Source organism: Pseudorasbora parva, chromosome 3 (assembly GCF_024679245.1).
Source record: "Pseudorasbora parva isolate DD20220531a chromosome 3, ASM2467924v1, whole genome shotgun sequence".
Classification (NCBI taxonomy): Eukaryota; Metazoa; Chordata; class Actinopteri; order Cypriniformes; family Gobionidae; genus Pseudorasbora; species Pseudorasbora parva.
Window position 1 is genome coordinate 38997586 of NC_090174.1, and position 20526 is coordinate 39018111.

General features: G+C 36.7%; 1 protein-coding gene across 1 annotated transcript in view; it reads right to left on the reverse strand.

Annotated features, from left to right (window-relative positions):
- Positions 1 to 20526, reverse strand: part of si:dkey-220k22.1 (multiple epidermal growth factor-like domains protein 9) — a 99704-nt gene that overhangs the window by 13825 nt on the left and 65353 nt on the right. The window contains exon 4 of the mRNA XM_067438783.1: positions 8370 to 8519. Coding sequence (XP_067294884.1) covers positions 8370 to 8519 — 150 coding nt within the window. The remainder of the gene's footprint in view (positions 1 to 8369; positions 8520 to 20526) is intronic.

Genomic DNA, 20526 nt, shown 5'->3' on the forward strand with positions numbered 1-20526 from the left:
CCGTTGCGCTGCTTAATAATTTTGTGGAAACAAAATATATTATATATTTTTACAGGATTATTGGATGAATAGAAAGTTCAAAAGAACAGCATTTATTTAAAACAAACTTTTTAACAATATACAAGTATTTATTATCATTTTGATCAATTAATTGCCTCCTTGCTGAATAAATGTATGAATTAATAAAAAAACTAAAAAAAACTACCTACCTACATGCTTACATACATGCGTACGGTTCATTCAACAAAATATACAGTAGAATAAATAGAACAATAAAAGATATTATTTTTGATATATTCAAGAATATGTTCAGAGAGTTATGAACAGATGCAGCCAGGTATGTTTTTTTCAACTGACATAAATTATTTGATAAACAATTTTTCATGTAATGTTCTGCTGAATCTACCTTATAAAGCCCCTCCACACTCAAGACAGATCAAATAAGGTACCCATGAAACCTTACAAATAATGTTTGGAACAGACATTCACAACAGCATTCTTACGAGACTACATTTTACAGCACTGAAAGATAAAAGAATCTGAGCCGTCAAAATCCTGAGCTATCAAAAGAGTGTTTAATAATTCCATATTTTAAAAGCTCATCAACCTAGTTCATCAAACAATAAGCAATACACGACAACATGAATTTATAATGGAAGATGTGAGAGCTTCATCTGCGTCTGTCAATTCGTCTCAACAAATCATGTGTGTGTGTTTTTGGAGGCTTCATGGGTTTTGATTTAACAATACACAAGAAAAATGTCAAGGCCACGTCACGGTAACAATAGAAGGAGGTACTAAGAATGACTTGTTTGCCATTCAGGACAATTGATTTTTTGTCACTGAGACAGCATACATTTGTTCATTCAGACGGTGCTGTAAGCACAAACAAAGAATTATTGAAGCAAAGCAAATATAGTCATTTATAGAGATCAAATTGCTGACTTCAGAGTGTTTGCTCTACAAGGACTGATTTCAGAAAAGCAACTTCAAACACATTTTCTTTTCCTGATGCAGAGACCCTAATCGTAACAGAAAAGCTTATTCTTACTCTCTCACTAATACTCTAATAAACCACTTATTTTGGATTCTGCAGAAGGGGTCAATACAGCATTCCAACAATACTACAATACCTATCTACTGTGTATATCACTGCACCCATTGACGCCAAGTATTATTCACAATTTACATCTCAAGAACTAAATAATAAAATGTGTCCTTAAAGTCCACATGAAATAAAAATTAAAGAATTTGGCTTTTATTATGAATATGTTAATTTTACTGTTATATCTACTGTTACTGTTACTCTTACTGTTATATGTGTGTGCCAAAACAATGAAAAAATGTGCATTTAAGCACTCAAAACGTACAATCTCTCAATTCCGTCCATACAGATCAACAAATTTGATGACATCATCAGCGTCATGCCCCTTTGAACACAAAGTCAATTCAGCATTGAGATCTGTGGGGGGCTCGCCATCAATTAATTTCCAATATATTCAGTCCAACAGGAACAAAAATCTGACCAAAACGGTGTTGTGTACCTCATAATTCCTGTGTTGTGTACACATAAGTCCTTTTCATTATGTGACTAAATCAACCTGGTCTACACTTACACATGATTAACATTACATAAACAAAAATGTATCAAATTAATGATTTTAACCAATATACACTATCCACTACAGTTTTATGGAGGACCAAATTACTCAAAATGGAATAATTAAATAAAATTAATTATGTTTTGAATTATTAAATGTTCCAGTTTATTCTGAAATAATTGAATTATTAATTTAATAATTAAATAATTTATTTAATTAAATATGAGTCAAATAATTAAATAATGTATACATTTATTTTGTAAAATTACATGAAATTGTTTAATATATATTACAAGTACCACACACACTATTACTATGTTTAAAAAAATGTTTTCCTTATTTAATGTGCTTTTTCAAAAAGACGTTTTTTTTTTTATAATAATATGCTGCGTTTACGAATGAAGCCTATTTGACGAATCATGCATTTCCAAAGCACCTTTTTCCAAAGATTTTTTTTCATAATAATAGAGGACATTTCACAAATGCCAATCAACAGGCAGTGGGCGTTGCTTGGCACTGATTTGATAATCCTTTTAGACTGATTACTTTTTTCTGTCTGGGTCTGGAAGTGGCAAAGGGAAATTGGGGAATTGATTGGAAATGAATATGGCGGTAGGAATTGATCAAGATCAAAATGCACTGTCTTAAACACAGCCAAGGTTCTCATAGTTTTCAGGTTTTTAGAAAATTCAATAGAGTCAAAATACATTTTCAGTCACAAATAAGAAATGAGAAGCACCCATGGTGTTCTGTGATGTCACCACACCACACAAAGATCGATCTGTCATGTCTGTCTCTTCAACTTCAAACCAATCAGCACCAAGCACCGCCCACTGCCTGTTGATTGGCATTTGTGAAATGTCCTCTTTTATTATGAAAAAAAATCTTTGGGAAAATGGTGCTTTGGAAATGCATGATTCGTCAAATAGGCTTCATTCATAAATGCAGCATATTATTATGAAAAATGTATTTTTGAAAAATAGATTTTTAAACATAGCAATAGTGTGTGTGGAAGAGGTAATTGTGAAATATATAAAAAATACAGAATAAGATTTCATTCTAATATGCTGATTTGGTGTTAAAAAAACATGTCTTCTTATCACAGTTAATGTGATAATGCGAAATCTTTTTGTGGATTATTATTATTATTTGAAAAATTAAACTTTCGTATCAACGTAAGGGGTCACTTTTAATTGAATGCAATTAAATTTGTTCCTTATCTTACTGACCCCAAACTTTTAAAAGGCAGTATATAATAACATTAATTTTGTATTAAAAATCATACAAAGGCAACAGCCATGCAAACATATTGCATATACAAAGAGAAAACATTATTCATTTCTGAAGATTATGTAAATTATGTGTCTAAGCGGCGCTGTACTTCAGATTTTGTTTGTGGAATTCTCTATTGCGGACTGCCTTGTACAAGAGAAACAGTACTTTTAATACTATGTGACACCATGGGAATAAAAAACTAAAATATTTACATTAACACTCAACATCAGTGTTAGCTGTGATGAGATCTAAGCAAAGAGCTACTGGCTGTGAGTTCTGTGGGATGCATCCAGACTGTAGATGACCAAGGACACAATTAGAGAAAAGAGAAAAAGAGTCCCCGAGCAGCACCAGCAGGACGGTGACTAAAACCCGACTACATAAATCAAACAGGAGTTTTGTTATGAGCTGTCTGCTGTTTCCTCTCTCACTAATACCGAATATTGGATTATTCGGCTTCATGTCGTCACTTTAAATTTGATCTTTGAAACTGTGATACCAGACTATGAGCTAAAATATGTAGTGTTGATGACATTTATGCTAAGAGCATCTTTATGAGCAGGGCAATCAAAAAGTTAGATGAAAACTGCCATTCTGGCATTGATCTACTACAACACTTAAACCCTTCAAGATCTGTACAAGGCTCGCCAAACCACAGGTTAAAGGTTTATCAGTTGTAAGTCGCTTTGGATAAAAGCGTCCGCTAAATGCATAAATGTAAATGTTATCTTTTATTTGGGTTACCGTCATGGAATTGGCCATCAGGGGTTATGTACATTAGCAGTTTCTTATTTAAAAACACAGCAACAGTAGGGCAGGAAGTGTGCAAATGGCTGCAACACCTGCAACCCAGAACTAGTGCTGTTTGGTAAACCTGCAGCCGCAGTACTTACCAGAACACCCGACCCCTTACTCAACAGCTGCACTAATTCAATTCCGTAACCGACCCAACCCGTTCAACAAAGACCATGACCTGACCCAAATTAAATCTACTACATCAGATAGACAAAAAAATATTTATTTTCTCATGTAGTTGCCTAACAGTGGGCTCTGAACCAAGTCAAAACATTCTTGGCTATTGGATTCACAGTCCGCCCATGCCAATTGATTCCTACCCCGTACCTGTAAATGACGACATAAATATATATCAAAAAGTAGCATTCCGGAGTCACCCGTCAGCAGATCAGTATTTCTTGGTCTAAACCTTGAACCAGCAACCCTTCAATCACAGCGGCAGAGATAATCCCACACATGGTGCAGTGCAGGATGTAAACTAAGGATCTATGCCATGTGCTTTGCTTTTGTGCGGCGTGACCTTTACAGCAGCACGTGTGAATGAATCACTTCCATCCTCCTGTTGGTGCTTTCACATTATGATACATTTCCTTTGTTTAGGTCCCAGTAAAACAGTTTCCTCATTAAGCTCTACAGAGACGTTCAGTGGGTCTGCAGTGTAATCTAGAGGCAGACGGACGATACATTTAGCTCTGCAGGGAGATTTGTTAATAAAAGTGTGGCCTTGATGGGTAAATGAGGAATTCATTTAACACTGGTGTGCTCCCCTGTACCTCATCAGGCAACACCGTCAGGGATTTATGGGCAGAAGAAAATAAGGTCTGTCGGCTAATCAGCTGCTGTCCTGACTGTGCCGGTTATTAGCATTTCATTACCATAATCACTAATCCTCAAAACCTGTAGTTCCATTTTAGTGTGGGCAGCATTTCGGATGCAGGCATGGTGATGAACACTCTTCTTTCTTGTACACACTCTTTTCTCATTGATGAATACTATGACAGAAAACCATACTTTTCGAATCAGGATTTAATCCACACTAATTAAGCATTAGAAAAGTTTTGTCAGACTATGGAGAGAGAGAGAGAGAGAGAGAGAGAGAGAGAGAGAGAGAGAGAGAGAGAGAGAGAGAGAGAGAGAGAGAGAGAGAGAGAGAGAGAGAGAGAGAGAGAGAGAGAGAGAGAGAGCGCACTAGCTCTGGGCAGGTATGTTAGCTTGCTCTTCAATCACAAACCACATAATCCGCATTCGATCGTGGGCGGGGAGGCTGACACAAGTGGGCGTGTCTCTACTTATAATTACTTTTGTTTTATACAAACTGTTCAATCAACTATCACAAACTATGCATCACTTGAAAGCTAAAACACTCAAGATTCATGTTCTGAACTGGTTTTTGCAATAAACACACCAGAGAGGAAAGGGTTAAATTAAATGCTAAAGCAGTAGCTTTTAAAACATTAGCATAATAAACGCAGTACTCATCTTTCATCTCCTGACGTTCAGATCAGATCGGACGAATCCACGAAACAACAGCATACGTGTCTGTGTAAGAGTCCACTCTTCAAAATGCTTCCCACTTTTTAATCCAAAACAACGGAAAAATAAGGGGAAAAAACTAAACATCCTCCGCTGTTTGCATGAGCGTTTTGCGTTAGAGTAATCAATCATGTCCATTTTCAACGAAATAGCAATTATAATCATTATTTTGACAATCTCCCCTGTACCGTGGACTGTTCCGGTCATATTAAACCCTCCCAGGTCTCTCTCCTTCAATCACAGCCTCTCTGAGGACACATGATAGGAAGGGAGCGCGTTACTGGCTGCTAAATCTGTCAGTGAAATGCGCCCATGCTTTTAGTTGGATAAGCCAGTCAATGCCTAGCCAGCATAGATTTGATTGATGGATGTAGTAACGAATCAAAATACATTATTTTGCGCAGTGTTTGTAAGATATGCCGTAAGAAGCATTGATGAATACCTCATGCTTACTGTCTCCATAGTATCCAGCGCGGCCTGGCAGTGTAAGCACACACACTTAACACACAACGCGCAGACTAAATGACAGATTTTTATCAACTAAATGAGTTTTTTTTTACACTTGTAAATTCTGTAAATAGTTGCTTTAGTTTTCAGGGACTGCAAATGCATTATAATTAGCAGTTTATTGCAGATTTATTTGATAAAAACTACTCTTTACTATTACAAATGTTCTAATGTAATTGGCCTTTTTTGAAAGGACGCCTAGTCTTTAAACATAAAAGCTTACAGAAGCTAGCCTAGAAATCTAGACGCACCTAGCGGCAGCAAATCTAATCTGCCCGCGAGTTTCGTCTAGCAACACTGAATACCCTTCTGAGCTGTAATCGGCAAACTCTTGCCGGCCAATCACATCGTGTATGGAGTCAGTGGGCGGGGCCATAATGATGACGGCCGAGTTGCGTTTGCATGCTTCTAGTAAACACAGAAACTGGTGAACGGCAGTCTTTCGAATCAGCTTTGACCGTGACTCTGGAAGACTTGGAGTTAAGCTTTTCTCTGAGAAAAGAACAAAGAACGGCACTGAAGTCATTCTTAAAAAGGGAAGATGTGTTCGAAGTTTTGCCGACTGGATACGGCGAATGTTTAATCTATCAACAAACTCTGTTTCACCTTCGTTGCTCTGGTTGGTTGTAGCGCTTTCCTATCGCGTGCAGAGGGAGTTTAAAAGACAACCGTTTATCCCGCCCCTCGGATTGAGCTGTCAATGGTGAGTTTCCAGACCAAACATCTTGATGTGGGTCGGGCTTGTCAGGCTATACAGAAGCTGAACATTTTTGAGAGAATCATCCTCAAATTTTAATCAAAGCATGATCAGACATTCAGTTTTATATTTAGGTTATTTTCAGGGCCTTAAAATTAAAATCTCTTTTTTTTCCATAAGGGAATAATAAAAAAATAAAAACGTGAGTCACTTACATGCATATTTCATAACTAATATGAAACATAATTTGAAGTGTCTAGTTTAAAATAAGACCAAATTTATGGATATAGACCATAGGGTTTAAGAGCTGCAGACATTTTTATTTGGGGTATGTCGTTTTTTTAATTCTCAAAAAAAGGGGCGGGGGCTAATAAAACTTTTATTATTTTAATGTGCCTTGAGTTATACTCATGTTCCTCAATTGGCAGCATTTGCATAAATATAGCTGGTAACAATTATAAAAAACAATTATAAAACGCATAAGCATTTTCTAGTGCATAATATGAGAAAGCCTAGATCAAGATGACAAATGTATGTGTCTGAAAAGTACAGTAAAGTTACTCAGAAATGATGGAGTGGCACAATTGCAAACAATGCAAATATGGTTGCAATGTTAATTACACACCAAGAACTAAGACAAAAGTGTGTACACAGCTGTACTTCTTTTTAACGAAATAAGACCATAGGAAGTTATGCAAATATGAATCTGTACAGCTTAATATTATGGCATTATTTTTATATATATAATTCAAATACAAATACACTTCTCTTCAAGTGTGACGTCAATTGATTATTTTAAAGCAATTAAAAAGACTTCGGCATTTATATAATTAATATCATATAGGCCTATATAATATAATTAATAACATTACAAAAACATTTAAACACAATTATACAAAATAAAATGTATTTCTATTTCAAATGAATGCTGTTCTTTTTAATTTTTTTATTCATCAAAATAATCCTGGAAAAAAAGCAGTATCATGGTAATACGAAAAGGATCTTGAGCACTAAATAAGCATATTAAAATGATTTCTAAAGGCTCATGTGACACTAAATACCGGAGGAATGACTGCTGAACATTCAGCTTTGCCATCACAGGAATAAATTAAATTTTAAAATATAGTAAAATAAAAATTGTAAAAAAATAAAATAATAATATTAAAATTATTTTGCCTGCATTTTTTAATAAGGGTAAAATTACTCAGTGTATCTTTAAAAAATGTGTGACAAAAATGACTGAAATATTGACTAATTCCCCCAGTGGATGTCATATGGTTACTACTCTTACTCAAAACAGCAGCAGCACTGTGTGGCACGTTTGTGATGTGCCTTACTGTAATATCTGGAAACACTGAACACACACACCTACCCTTTTGCTGCTCTATGTGATCTATTTTCAATGTCAGGTCCTACCTTAAATCAGCTTGCACGGCTACAAGAACATTGCTGCCGTCAGCAAACCCAGAAACCCATCCACAGATCAACAAAATAATATCACTCGATTCCTCACAAATATATCCCGAACAAAATCAGCCTAGAGAGACGGAGCACTGTGGGACTCATCAAAAAACTGTCTGAATAAGACACAAGAAACACCCCCATACTCTCTCGCCTTTACAGTATATTTCATAAACACATCCTGTGAGGGTTTTATTCAAAGTGAAGGCCCAGAGAAGAGAGGAAAAAAGTTTCCAGTTTCACTTTCACTTACAATAAAGCTATCTTCTCTTAAAAGTCTCAGTCCACCCACCCAGAAATTCAGGCAGCAGACGAATGGCCAGAATGATGCAAGACACATAATCCACAACAGATGAGAGGGGGTACTCCACATTTTCCCAGATGTGGAGATCTCCTCAGAATTTCCTACAGCTGTGGCCAATAGGAGCTCAATAATAAAAGTTAGCAGGCTACGCTAATGTGGGCTACGCTAGCCTGACGTGCATGCAAGGAGGACTCACCCAGTTTACAGCTGCCTGTGGAGGTGACACTGGAGCAGGGACAGGGGATGCAGGGGTCCGTGTTGGGAGAACCGGGCCTTCTGTAGAAATTATACCTGCAGTTCTCGCAACTGGGTCCTTCGGTGTTGCCTTGGCAGTTCACACAGATGCCTGAGAGAACAGGAGGAGGGAGAGAGAGTTGAGTAAACAGACCCACAGCTGTGACTGACAGGACTTTGGTCCAGTGAGGTGGACGAGAGGGGAACAGAGTACAACGACGCCAAACAAGGTAGACATAACAAACCTAGAGTTAGAAGACCGATGCATGGGAGGGGGAGGAGGGGCTGGGGGAGGAAATGGAGAGATTGAGCAAACTGATTTGTAAGGAACGTGCATGAAAACAAGGAAGGAACTTCCTCAGACCCTGCCAGAGCATGTGCAAATCTAACGACAAAATGCTAATGGTAATAAAAAGACCTTTTTGTGTGTGCCAATAACATTCAGCTGAACAAGTTACATGTTGAGTGGCTTGAACTGCTTTTATTATATTGATTTGAAATGTTGAAAGCCAAGTGAAAACAGAACACTTCAACAAGTGATTGCATAATTCACAGAGGAAGTACGAGAACACACACACACACACACACACACACACACACACACACACACACACACACACACACACACACACACACACACACACACACACACACACACACACACACACACACACACACACACACACACACACACACACACACACACACACACACAATTACAGTCCTATGATAATTATGCAAGAAGCCCAAACTGACATGTGCAACAATAGAAGAAATCTCTAATTGCAGAAAAAGTGAAAAACTATTGTAAGTGATAGGAGAAAAAAGCAAATACATGGTATAGTAATGAATGACTGGCAGGAAATTGCAGAAGAAAATACTGGTGAATATTGAGGTGTTGTTTTGGAGCAGGAACAGGATCTGGCAATGTTTTCCCACGTGACAGGGATCCTTCTCTGATTCACCTGGTGATGAACACATGGTGATGTTTGGCAACTGATGCCCAACAGTGATTTCTCTGCAGTACATAAGACTTCTTTAATTTGCTGTATTTATCCTTCATTTCTAACAAAGCACCACTTCTTGTCATAATGCTGTACAAAGATGAATGTCCCTGTATTAGATAACAAAATATCAAACCAAAAAAATATAGCAAACCATTTCACAAGGTCCTACGTTATAAAACAAAATATTATATGCTGTTCAAAATTAAAGGGATGGTTCACCCAAAAAGAAACATTTTTGCCATCCTAGTGTTAAATATGAATATTTTTCTTATAAAAACTCATTGATTCACTTCAGAAGGCCTTTATTAACCCGGCAGAGCCATGTGGATTACTTTTATAATGGATGGATAAACTTTTTTGGGCTTCAAATTTTGGGGTGCCATTCCGTGCCATTATAATGCTTGGATTAGCCAATACATTTTTTAATATAAAGAAGAATGTCATATACTTCTAGGATAACTTGAGGGTAAGTAAATCATGGGGTGATTTTCATTTTTGGGTGAACTATCCCTTTAAGACAAAAAGCATTTGGACACTTATCTTCTTTTATGTTTCACAGAATAAAGGAAGTCAAAATCAGTAAGAAAATTAGGGTCAGATGATGAAAAAGTAAACTGCCCTTTTTCAACTTGTTGGTTGATTGCAAAAACAATTAAGATAAATTAAGTTTGCTTTCTTTCTTTGGCAATGCCTCTGGTCTAATTTTTTTATATTCTAATTCAAAGATACTCAAACATTTTTAATTGCGCCATCAATGTCCAAATACCAATTTCGAAACCACTGCAGTGTTCAGTGAGCAATTATCTCAGACAGAGAAAGATTAATGGCACAAATTAACTAAGCAACGGTCACAACTGATGAAACATTGTGAACAACAGTTAGCAGAACGTCTGATGCATATGCCACACTTATCTGGAAACACTTCAAGAGTTTAAAAGTCGTCTTCTGATTGGTTGAATTTTACAGGATATCTGCGAGGCAAGTGCGTTCTTTAGCAAATTACACTCCTATACATGATGTGGAACAAAATGAACCGTGACTGGTTGTGTTATAGATCAGTCAAATGTCCTCTTGGGTGGTCCTTGACTGCCATCAGTCTGAAGGTGTGGATATGTGAGAATTATGTGATCATTTTCATTTTTTAGTAAGCTATCCCTTTAACTACGGTACATTTTTGTGAGTGGTACTTCTGTTCAAAATTCACCAACACAATGCCTACAGCTAGTGTTTTCTGAACGGTTGCTAGAGCTGGGTGGTCAGTTACTGGCCTGGGAAAAATTGCATACTCCCAACTTTCTTTTGTCCCAAGATGCAAGTCAGTTGTTCATCTGATTGTACTTGTACACCCCTTCAAGATTTGAAGTATTATTCCTGTCTGCACCACAAACATGCAGTGCAACACTTCTTTACAATATAATTGTTTCAATAACATATTAAATACTTGTATTTATTTACTGAAATATGACCAGGTATTGAACCACACATTATTTGGCATATGTATATTATTGTAATCTTTTTCTCACGAGATGACGAGGTTATTATTCCTCTGCAGCTAAATTAGCTAAAAAGCAATGGATTTTTCCCCCCACCCTAAGGCATTTTTTTTTTAAATCTGCTTTCAAAGTATATGTATTGTTAAATGAATTGTACAAATATCTGACTGGACTTCAAGCTCCAATAGAGTACAAAAATAAATCCACCAAAAATTAACAGAACTGAGTGACACATGTTAAAAAAGAAGTCTAATTAGGCTAGCTACTTGAATTAAATCGTAGTGTATTGCAGGAGCTGCCTATCAAAACTGCCTTGGGATATAAAACATGGGATACTAGTACAACAGCATGGATCAATGGCTGACTTAAAGAGTCTGTCCATCTATTGACAAAGCAAGGGCATGAAAAATCTTCAGGGATAAAAACAGAAACATTCTTTGAGGGAAAGACAAAGTGAACACTAGAGAGATCCAACTCGTGGCCAAAAGCACATAGATCAAAGAGGCTGTGTTTGTGTGTTTGAAGAGATGTGCTGCTGTCAGACCCACTCGTCTATGTGTGTGTATGTTTGTTTTTCCACTGGGTCTCCAGGGCCAGAAAGTAAAGCAGGAGGAGGATCATTAGTGTTCAAACACTGTTCCCTGTGTTGAAGACGGATATGTGTTCACAGGCGAAGCCTTATGCAAACGCTCCCCCTGGCCCAACTCTAACTCTTTTCTCATCTCCTATCAGGAGACTGACAGGGGTCAGAGGGAAGCAAGGTCAGTAAATCAGGAGACCAATCAATGAAGGTGTATGTACATGACCATAAGGCAGTAGACAAAACAAGTATCTTCAGTTGTGGTTGAAAGTTTACATACATATTGAAGAATCTGCTAAATTTTAATTATTTGAACAAAATCAGAACAATCATAAGCAAAAATGCATTTAGTCTATTGTCAATTTAAGTCTATTTGTACTTTTTTGTCTCTTTTGAGTCTCATTAAATTCGCTACACTGGTTACAGTGTAGCCCGTAATGACAATACAATAGAAAGAAATGTTGTCTGTTTATTATCTTTGTATTATTTTGTGCTAGCCAGTTGGTTTCATTTCATCAAATTCAATTCAGTCTGAAAACTGTAAAATCGGCTGATATATAATTTCTGTTGGAATTGCAGTTGTTATTGAATAGCAGAGCTGGATACACTGGTGGAAGAACTTCAAGCACAGTTGGTTCTGCAAGACTATGAAAACTTATATATCAGCAGCTGAGAGACTACAATGCGAGTCCACAAATCACCATTATGACAGTGGCGAGGAATTTACAGAACTGGGAGGAGGAATAATGAGTCACATTAACAAGTGTGAGTGCCTGCGTATGCAAGAGTGTAATTATGAAGACATGTGCATAAAGATCAAACACATGCATAGTAAATGAGTTAAAGAGGCTTACTGTGTGGCTGAAAATTGCAATTATGCAGTAGGCGGTCACCAAGTGTCTATAAATTCAAAAGGTTTTGGACAAAAAAAAGTGTTCATCATAGAGATAGTTAAAATATATTTAAAATATATTATGACAGTTACGAAAATGTATGTTGACAAATACAAACATGACATGAAAACAAAGTCTACGAAAACATGAACATATGACTAGAACAAAAAAACTGCTAGATTGTGATGCATAAATGTTTAAAAAAAGAAACATCTAAAAACAAAATGACCGTCTCAAATAACCCAGTAAATAATATTGGGCATAAAACTGAATATACACAGCTTTGCTAGAAGATTACTAAACTCAACCAAACACATCCTATATTAGATTAATCTGATACATAGCCTACCTACAATCTGCTCAAAAAGACTAATGCTAGTTTTCACAGTTTATGGTCTGAAAGGGTAACTCACATTTTGAATGCACTCTTCCCTTTAACAACGCTGATACACAGGCAACTAAAGCCCAGCGAATTTACAACATTCTATTACAATCTTGTTCTCATTATGATGCTATATATGACAGATTCGTGCAGCACATCTTGGACTTAATTTTATTTTTCACGATCAAAGTGATTACATCACAGCGCATTTTCGAAGCCATAATGAGAAATAACTTTAAATAAAACATAGGTCAACGGTTAAAAAACATGAGAACAAAATAACACTGCTGCATTATTCATCAATGAAAAAGAAATAATAATGTTGAGCACTGCATTTGAGCTCAAACTGAAGTGTTTATAACAGCAGACCTTTGCTAGCTGGTTAATGAACTCAACCAAATACCTCCTAGATTAATAAGATATAGACATAAAAGGAAACTTAAAACATGGAGAAAAAGCAATGCACAATATCAGGCGTAGTTATTGGCTAATTGTGAAATCTTGCTGGGAAAGACCAGGTCAAAACTATTACAAATAATTTTCATTGAAAGAGCTAAAGTTGAAATAAACTATAAAACTTGTGTTGTTATCCTGTTTTTATGTTGTGTATATGCAGTAGGCTATAACCCTGTGTTAGTTATTGTCTTTACTTGTGTTTAAAGCTGTTGCATTCCTGTCTACTGTTTGGATTATCTTATTGTTGCCTTCATACTCATTTGGATTATCTAAGTTTGTGTTTATGAAACATACTGCTGCAACAAGATCCTCGGCTTTTCTGTGCTACCGTAACAAAGCGGAGTTAGCGCTGCTTTTTCCCGCGGTAATGAAATCCTGCTGTGGTACTAAACGTGTAAATATGAATCGATGTTTCAGCGTTTGAGGGGAGAAAATGTAAAATGTGACCCTGGACCATAAGGGTAAATTTTAAAACATTAAATAAGCATTCCATTGATGTATGGTTTGTAGGACAGGACAATATTTGGCTGAGATACAACTGAAAAAAAATCTAGAATATGGGGGTGCAAAAAAATCTAAATATTGAGAAAATCACCTTTAAAGTTGTCCAAATGAAGTCCTTAGCAATACATATTAATGCTAGTAATAAATGTTTATATACATTTACAGTAGGAAATTTAAAAAATATCTTCATGGAACATGATCTTAATATCCTAATGATTTTTGGTAAAAATAAAAAAATACTATTATTTTGACCCATACATTGTATAGTTGGCTATTGCCACAAAAATATACACTTCCGACTTATGTCTGGTTTCATGTTCCAGGGTAGTGACAGAAAATACTTAAAGGGATAGTTCACCCAAAAATGAAAATTTGATGTTCATCTGCTTCCCCCAGGATACTCCAAGATGTATATGCATTTGTTTCTTCAGTAGAACACAGTAGATTTTTAACTCCAACCGTTGGTCGTATAATGCCTGTCAGTGGGGTGTATTTCTATGAGGGCTTACTATAGATCAATGTGTCACCACGAGCCACAGGGTTTAATATGGAATTAGGGATGCATCGTTACCATTTTTTCAGAACCGATCCGAGTATCCGTCAATACAGATACTAAACTGATACCAATACAGTTTTGTTAAAAAGATTATAAATTTCTATACCTCAGTATGTTGAATTGAAAATCACTCTTTTGTGAATAAAACACAATCAACTAAATACAGACAACTTCATTATAAAGATAATTGTATAAAATCTAAACATTTAGTGGGAAAAAATTAAGAAAACCATAAAAGTGAAAAAGTGTAGCTGTAAATCTGGTAAAATGTTACACAAAATACATTCATGAAAAACAAGTAAATATATTTATAGAAATAAGGCCTATATACTAAGAAATTACATTTATTTAAAATGTATAGTGCATCATTTTAATGAGGTAGCAACATATTATAGATAGGGCAGAACAAGAAAGGCTATTTATAATCTTTCATAGTGCAAAAGTGTTATAATACAGAGCGGCTCAAAGCGTGTATGCGAATCCCGTGCGCAGGATGATGCGATTGAAGCAACAGAGGAGAATCGGTCCTGTCTGATCGATACCCGATCTGGCAAATACGGTAATGGCGGATCAGAGTCGATACCGATACTGGATCGGTGCATCCCTATATGGTATCTTATGTCTATGTGTTTTTTACTCTCACTGAAAACGACCAATTGGCAGGCATTATACAAGCAACAGTTGAAGTTAAAAAAATCTTCATTTGTGTTCTACTGAAGAAACAAACACACCTACATCTTGGATGCCTTGGGGGTAAGCAGATAAATATCAAATTTTCATTTTTAGGTGAACCATACCTTTAAATTGGAGTAAAGAAGAGACATATTCATTCTCAATTTTATCATCCAAAAAGGACATTCAATATAAACTTGACATATACCCTGAATTAAGCAATGTGAAACAAGAAGCAAAATAAACCAGGATTCCATTTACCCAAGGACCCAGGTCCTCACCTATATTAAGTGAGAAAAGACCTAAGCAAACTAAAACAACACTGGGTCAAAATCATAAAATGAAAAATAAGATAAAGCAATTCAATACAAAAGCACTGACAAAGACCAAAGAGAAAAGATTAGTCTATAAACAGGATTTGAATAAATCAATAGTAGAGGTGGGTAAAATATCTGGAGCAGCCAGAAAGCAAGGCACAATCACTCACCAAGTCTAACTGTTATTGTCTGAGGATCTCAGAGGTGTAATACTGCATTATTGCAGTGGAGTGAGTGAATGAATGTCAACCACATCAATACAATGGATAGCATGATTGTCAGGAGTTATTAAAAAATAAAGCAGACGAGACAGTAGCAAACTTTTGGCATCTTATTTAAAATAGTCCACAATACAATTCACATATAAACACAACATTTCCCCCCTTTTTAAAAAAAGAACAGAACATCAGATTTAAGTAACAAAGTCCTTTTACCAACTAGTCTTTCGAACATCACATCTGGTATGAGTGTGTGTGCAGTGAGCAGTGTTCTCAGCCGGAATGGTGCATGGAAATACAGTAAGATGGGAAACGTTCTGTCTTTCCATCACTAAGAAGTCTTTTGGCAACTGAGAGCGGATCAGTACACTTCCTGTGTCACTTAGGAACATACAAGTGGTCCCGTACACTGACTTTATTCACCTCCTAGAAACAATAATTGCGAGCACAAACAGTCATGCTAGTTGGAGGGTGCACAGGAGCAGATGGCAAAATAGACATCTTTGTGTGCATTTGCCTGCCATAAATAAACTGAAAAGGTGAAGTACCAATTGCAGCATATGAAGTCAGTTACCACAGGTTTCTATGGATGACATGGATGGCCATTTGGACATTGTGTTTGTGCATAAGGTCTCTACAGAGCAATTAGCTGCCGGGTAATAGAGAGAGGAAAGATGGTGATGAATATTCCTGCCTTCCAGAAAAGCAGAGAAAGCAGCAGACGTGATCAATAACAATACTCAATGGATTGTCAATGGGGGCTGAAGAAAAAACAAAACTACAGGCCCAGTAGTGACAGTGTGAGTGAAGGAGACCTCAGGCCATTTGCTGTAATAATCCGTTAATATTACAGCAAACCTACAGTCGGATGCAGTAGTTTCAAATGGCTACATCCACTTTTTGCAATGGTCCATCTGGCAGCAGCACTGGGCTGGAGACGAGGATGTGAATTGACAGTTTGGTCAATGAGCTGACAAACGGAGCAGGAAAAGGCAGCATCATGAACCTAAGCATCCATCCCTGTCCTCCAATTGAGACCACAAAAGCGTTGTTTGGTTCTCACCTTTCCCTGATGTCCTTTGTGTGCTATGGAGACCAGCACAGATCAAAGAGAACTAGGTGCAATCAGCCGTGAGTCTCGGGAAGCAAAGTTACCCTTAACAGACAGTTCCAGATGCAGTTCATAGTCTGGCAACAACTCAACATCAAATCCATTGGGTGAAGGAGACACACCATTAGAAATTTGTTTTGAAAAGTTTGTTTAGTGCAGAACACGAAGAACATGCAGCATCAACATCAGCAGCAGACAGAGAAGTACAAACGTCTTAATAAACTAGTATCTTCTTGTCGTTGCAAGACCGCTTTAGGTAATTTTCCACCTCTGACAAGCCAATCAGGCCTATGGTCATCATCTTCTGAAACGTTGCAGGTGCTGAAGCCAATCCACAAGGAACAGTCCATAGAGAGTAATAAAGGCAGAGAGGTCACTACTGTCCTCATGCAGTGGCACTTGGTAGTGAGCGTTAGTCATGTCTATGGTTGAGAAAATAGTAGAACCTTTTATAGCAGAGAGTAGTTCATCCATGTGTGGCAACAGAAAAGAGTCCACAATCACTGCTTTATTTGGGTCAATGCACATTCTAATTCTACCTGGCTTTCTGCATAACAACAATTAGTGACACCTATGCAGAGGTATCGATGTATTCTATCGCCCCATCTGCTTGCAAGCGATTTAATTCCTCTGACACAGCACTACTAACAGAAGGCAGCACAGGTGTGGCAGTTTCATCCAGCTTTGCAGTGTATAGTTTTAGATCATCCAAACTCAGTTGACTCAGCAACAGTGCAATGAATCATTAGCCAAGTGTGCCTTCGATCCACAGTAAAAAGCATGACTTCCTCTTTCCAACCTGAGCAGAACTAAGAGGTGCATGTGACATTTTCCTTGTAGTTCTTCATTTGACTGTGTGCTACACTGACTGTACGGGGGTGGTAACTAGGCAGAAATTTGAAATGGATTTAGCCTGATTGGCAGCAGATTCAATATAGCTTGCTATTTTAACAGCTCAGTTAGGCCTGGTACGGTATGGATTGTTTTCTTACCACTGTTGAAAAGCAAGAAATTCCCACAGTTCATCAGTAATCTGCTTTTAAGCATGTGCGCTGTGAGCATGTGACTGTGTTGCTTCAATCGCATCATCCTGCGAACGGGATGCGCATACACGCTTTGTGCCGCTCTATATTATAACACTTTTGCGCTATGAAAGCCTTATTAATAGCCTTTCTTGTTCTGCCCTATCTATAATATGTTGCTGCCTCATTAAAATGATGCACTATACATTTAAAATAAATGTAATTTCTTAGTATAAAGGCCCTATTTCTATAAATACTGTATATTTACTTGTTTTTCATGAATATATTTTGTGTAACATTTTACCAGATTTACAGCTACACTTATTTTCCCCCACTAAATGTTTAGATTTTATACAATTATTGTGCACTCGTGATTTTGTAACTTTTGCTGCTGAATTATCCACTAATCTATTTTATTCACCATCTATAGTATTAGGCTATTTTTGTCATAGATTGTGATTTTATATATATTTTTTTAATTTGTTGTTTTTCTTCTTCTTTCTTCTTATTGAAGTCTGTATTTCATTGATTTTGTTTAACTCACAAAAGAGTGATTTTCAGTTCAACACACTAAGGTTTAGAAATTCTACATTTTTAAACAAAACTGCATTGGTAATGGATCGGTTAAGTATCGGTATTGACTGATACTCAGAATATATAATATCGGATCATGATAGTTCTGAAAAAATGGTATCTGTACATCCCTAATTATCGGCTGTGCAACCATGAGAGAGAATTGTGCATGTTCAATTAAAAACTGAGATCCTGCTTACATGCATGTATTTTATGCTTTAGTAAAATTATTCAAATTATAGGCTATAAGACATTACACAGGTACTCCCGCATATAGGCCTAATAGTCAGTACAAATGGAATAATGGAACATTGCGCTCCCCAACTCGCGAAAGGTCGGATTTGCTCCATCTTTTGATGTAGTTTTGTTTAGAAAAACCTTGAATCCATATAAGACACACGTCATTAGACACAATCCATGTCATTAGACACAACGTACACACGTGCAGGCCAAGGTTTAAAAAAAAAAATGTTTCAGTCATGACTGTGACAATCTCAGACCCGCGGTAGGCGCCATGTGACCGGTGTATTGCGGTAATGAGTAACCATCCCAGCCCTAAGCTCAGTCCAATGTGAGATCCGTTTCAAGTAAAAGCCTCTCACATATTCGTGGGCACATTCTCTACTAACTGATAGCAAATAATTTCATCAGTACTGACACCGAATTCACATGAAACAACAAGCTCTCAACAAAGCAGCAATGTACTGTATGTGTCTTGAAAGCGTTCAGAAAGGTGTGCATTTCAGCTGCTATGCTAGCTTTTGCCATGAAGTAATCTTTCAATGCATCCTCTGGGCAAAACATGCAAAGCACGTTCACACCTGCCAGCTTCATGACCAACTGTAGGGGGTGGGGGGTAGCCTAATCCTCAACACTAATGTGTGGTATCTGTCAGAAATTATTAAACAAAGCACACAAGACAGGAGTAGAGAACTTCATCCATGTTGTTTACTCTTTCACTTCCGTTCTCACACACACTGTCATTAAACAACAGTTCAGATTTCCTTTCAAAATAGTAGTCCACAAAACTATTCACTTAACACAATGTTAAGGTTCAGCAAAGATTTTAGAGTTCACAGACAAGAAGAGCAGAACTACAAGTTGTGACATGTTTCTTTGTAATATGGTTCCCAGTTACTGGAAGGCAAGAAGCAAGAAACAAAAAACAGTATTATTTAATATTTTCACTGACTAGGCAGCTATTTACTGAATTGAAACGTTTGTTTGTACGCTTTGTGAGAAATGCACAGGCCCAAACAATGCACAAAGCCCAGGCTTGACAGATGAACTTTAAATAGCTGCACCTCAAATAATCTTTCAACATATAGCAAACAGCATTTGTAGCCATTTAAAAAAAAAAAAAAAGTATTGTATTTAATTTAACTTCATCAGCAGACCTGTTTTAGCCAGAGAGCTCAACTCAGTAACATTCAATCAAAACTAATAAAAAAAATTAAAAATAAATAAATCCAAATCACAAGATAAAAAATAAGTACTTTAAAATATTTATGTGTGAGAGCTTGTCTGTTAACAGATGCTATATTTATTTATTTATTCCTTCCAACAATTTTCCAGTCAACAGAAATGTAATTTCTGAAAAATTAACATTTTTAATTTTGGTTATGTAAAATTAATTCACCAAGATATCGACAATGACTTATCTGTGGAAACCAGTAAGAAACATGATTAATTTAGGTCTAAGAAGTGAAAAAATATCACATGTTCAAGCCAAGAATGGTGTGCCTCCAAGGGGCTTAGTCCTCTACAACAGCTCAAATTGTGCTGAACTAATGTAACAGTATCCATTCCTCTCACTGCAAGGACATGCATACTGACTGAGAGATGAGATTCACCGGCAATGGTTGGGACAGTTTGACTCCTGCTGTGGTATATGACGTAATGGCAGATAGGTAATGGAAGCTCTTTGTGCTTGTCTGTGTATATACATTATTGGCTTTTAAGAAGAAGAGTGCATGCTGACAGGAACATTAAACACAGCTGGATTGACACATGGACGCTACAGGGAAAAATCAGAAGAAAAAAAACAAACAAAAACCAGACAGCTAAAGTGACAATGAATCAAATGAGAGAGAAAAAGATCAGGCTTCTGTTCCAAATCGTCATTATAAAAACATGTTTCACTTAACCAGACTTGTGTGGAAAATGCAGGTAACACTAACATCTGGCAATGCTGGTGAAAAATAAACTGATGAATGAATAAATACATTAGTAAGAAAGAAGACTTGATAGATGCAAATGCAGCAACCTTTAAACTTTTTCACCAGCCTTTGCAACAAACCAGAAATAAGGGCAGAAACAGATTCTGAATGTGATC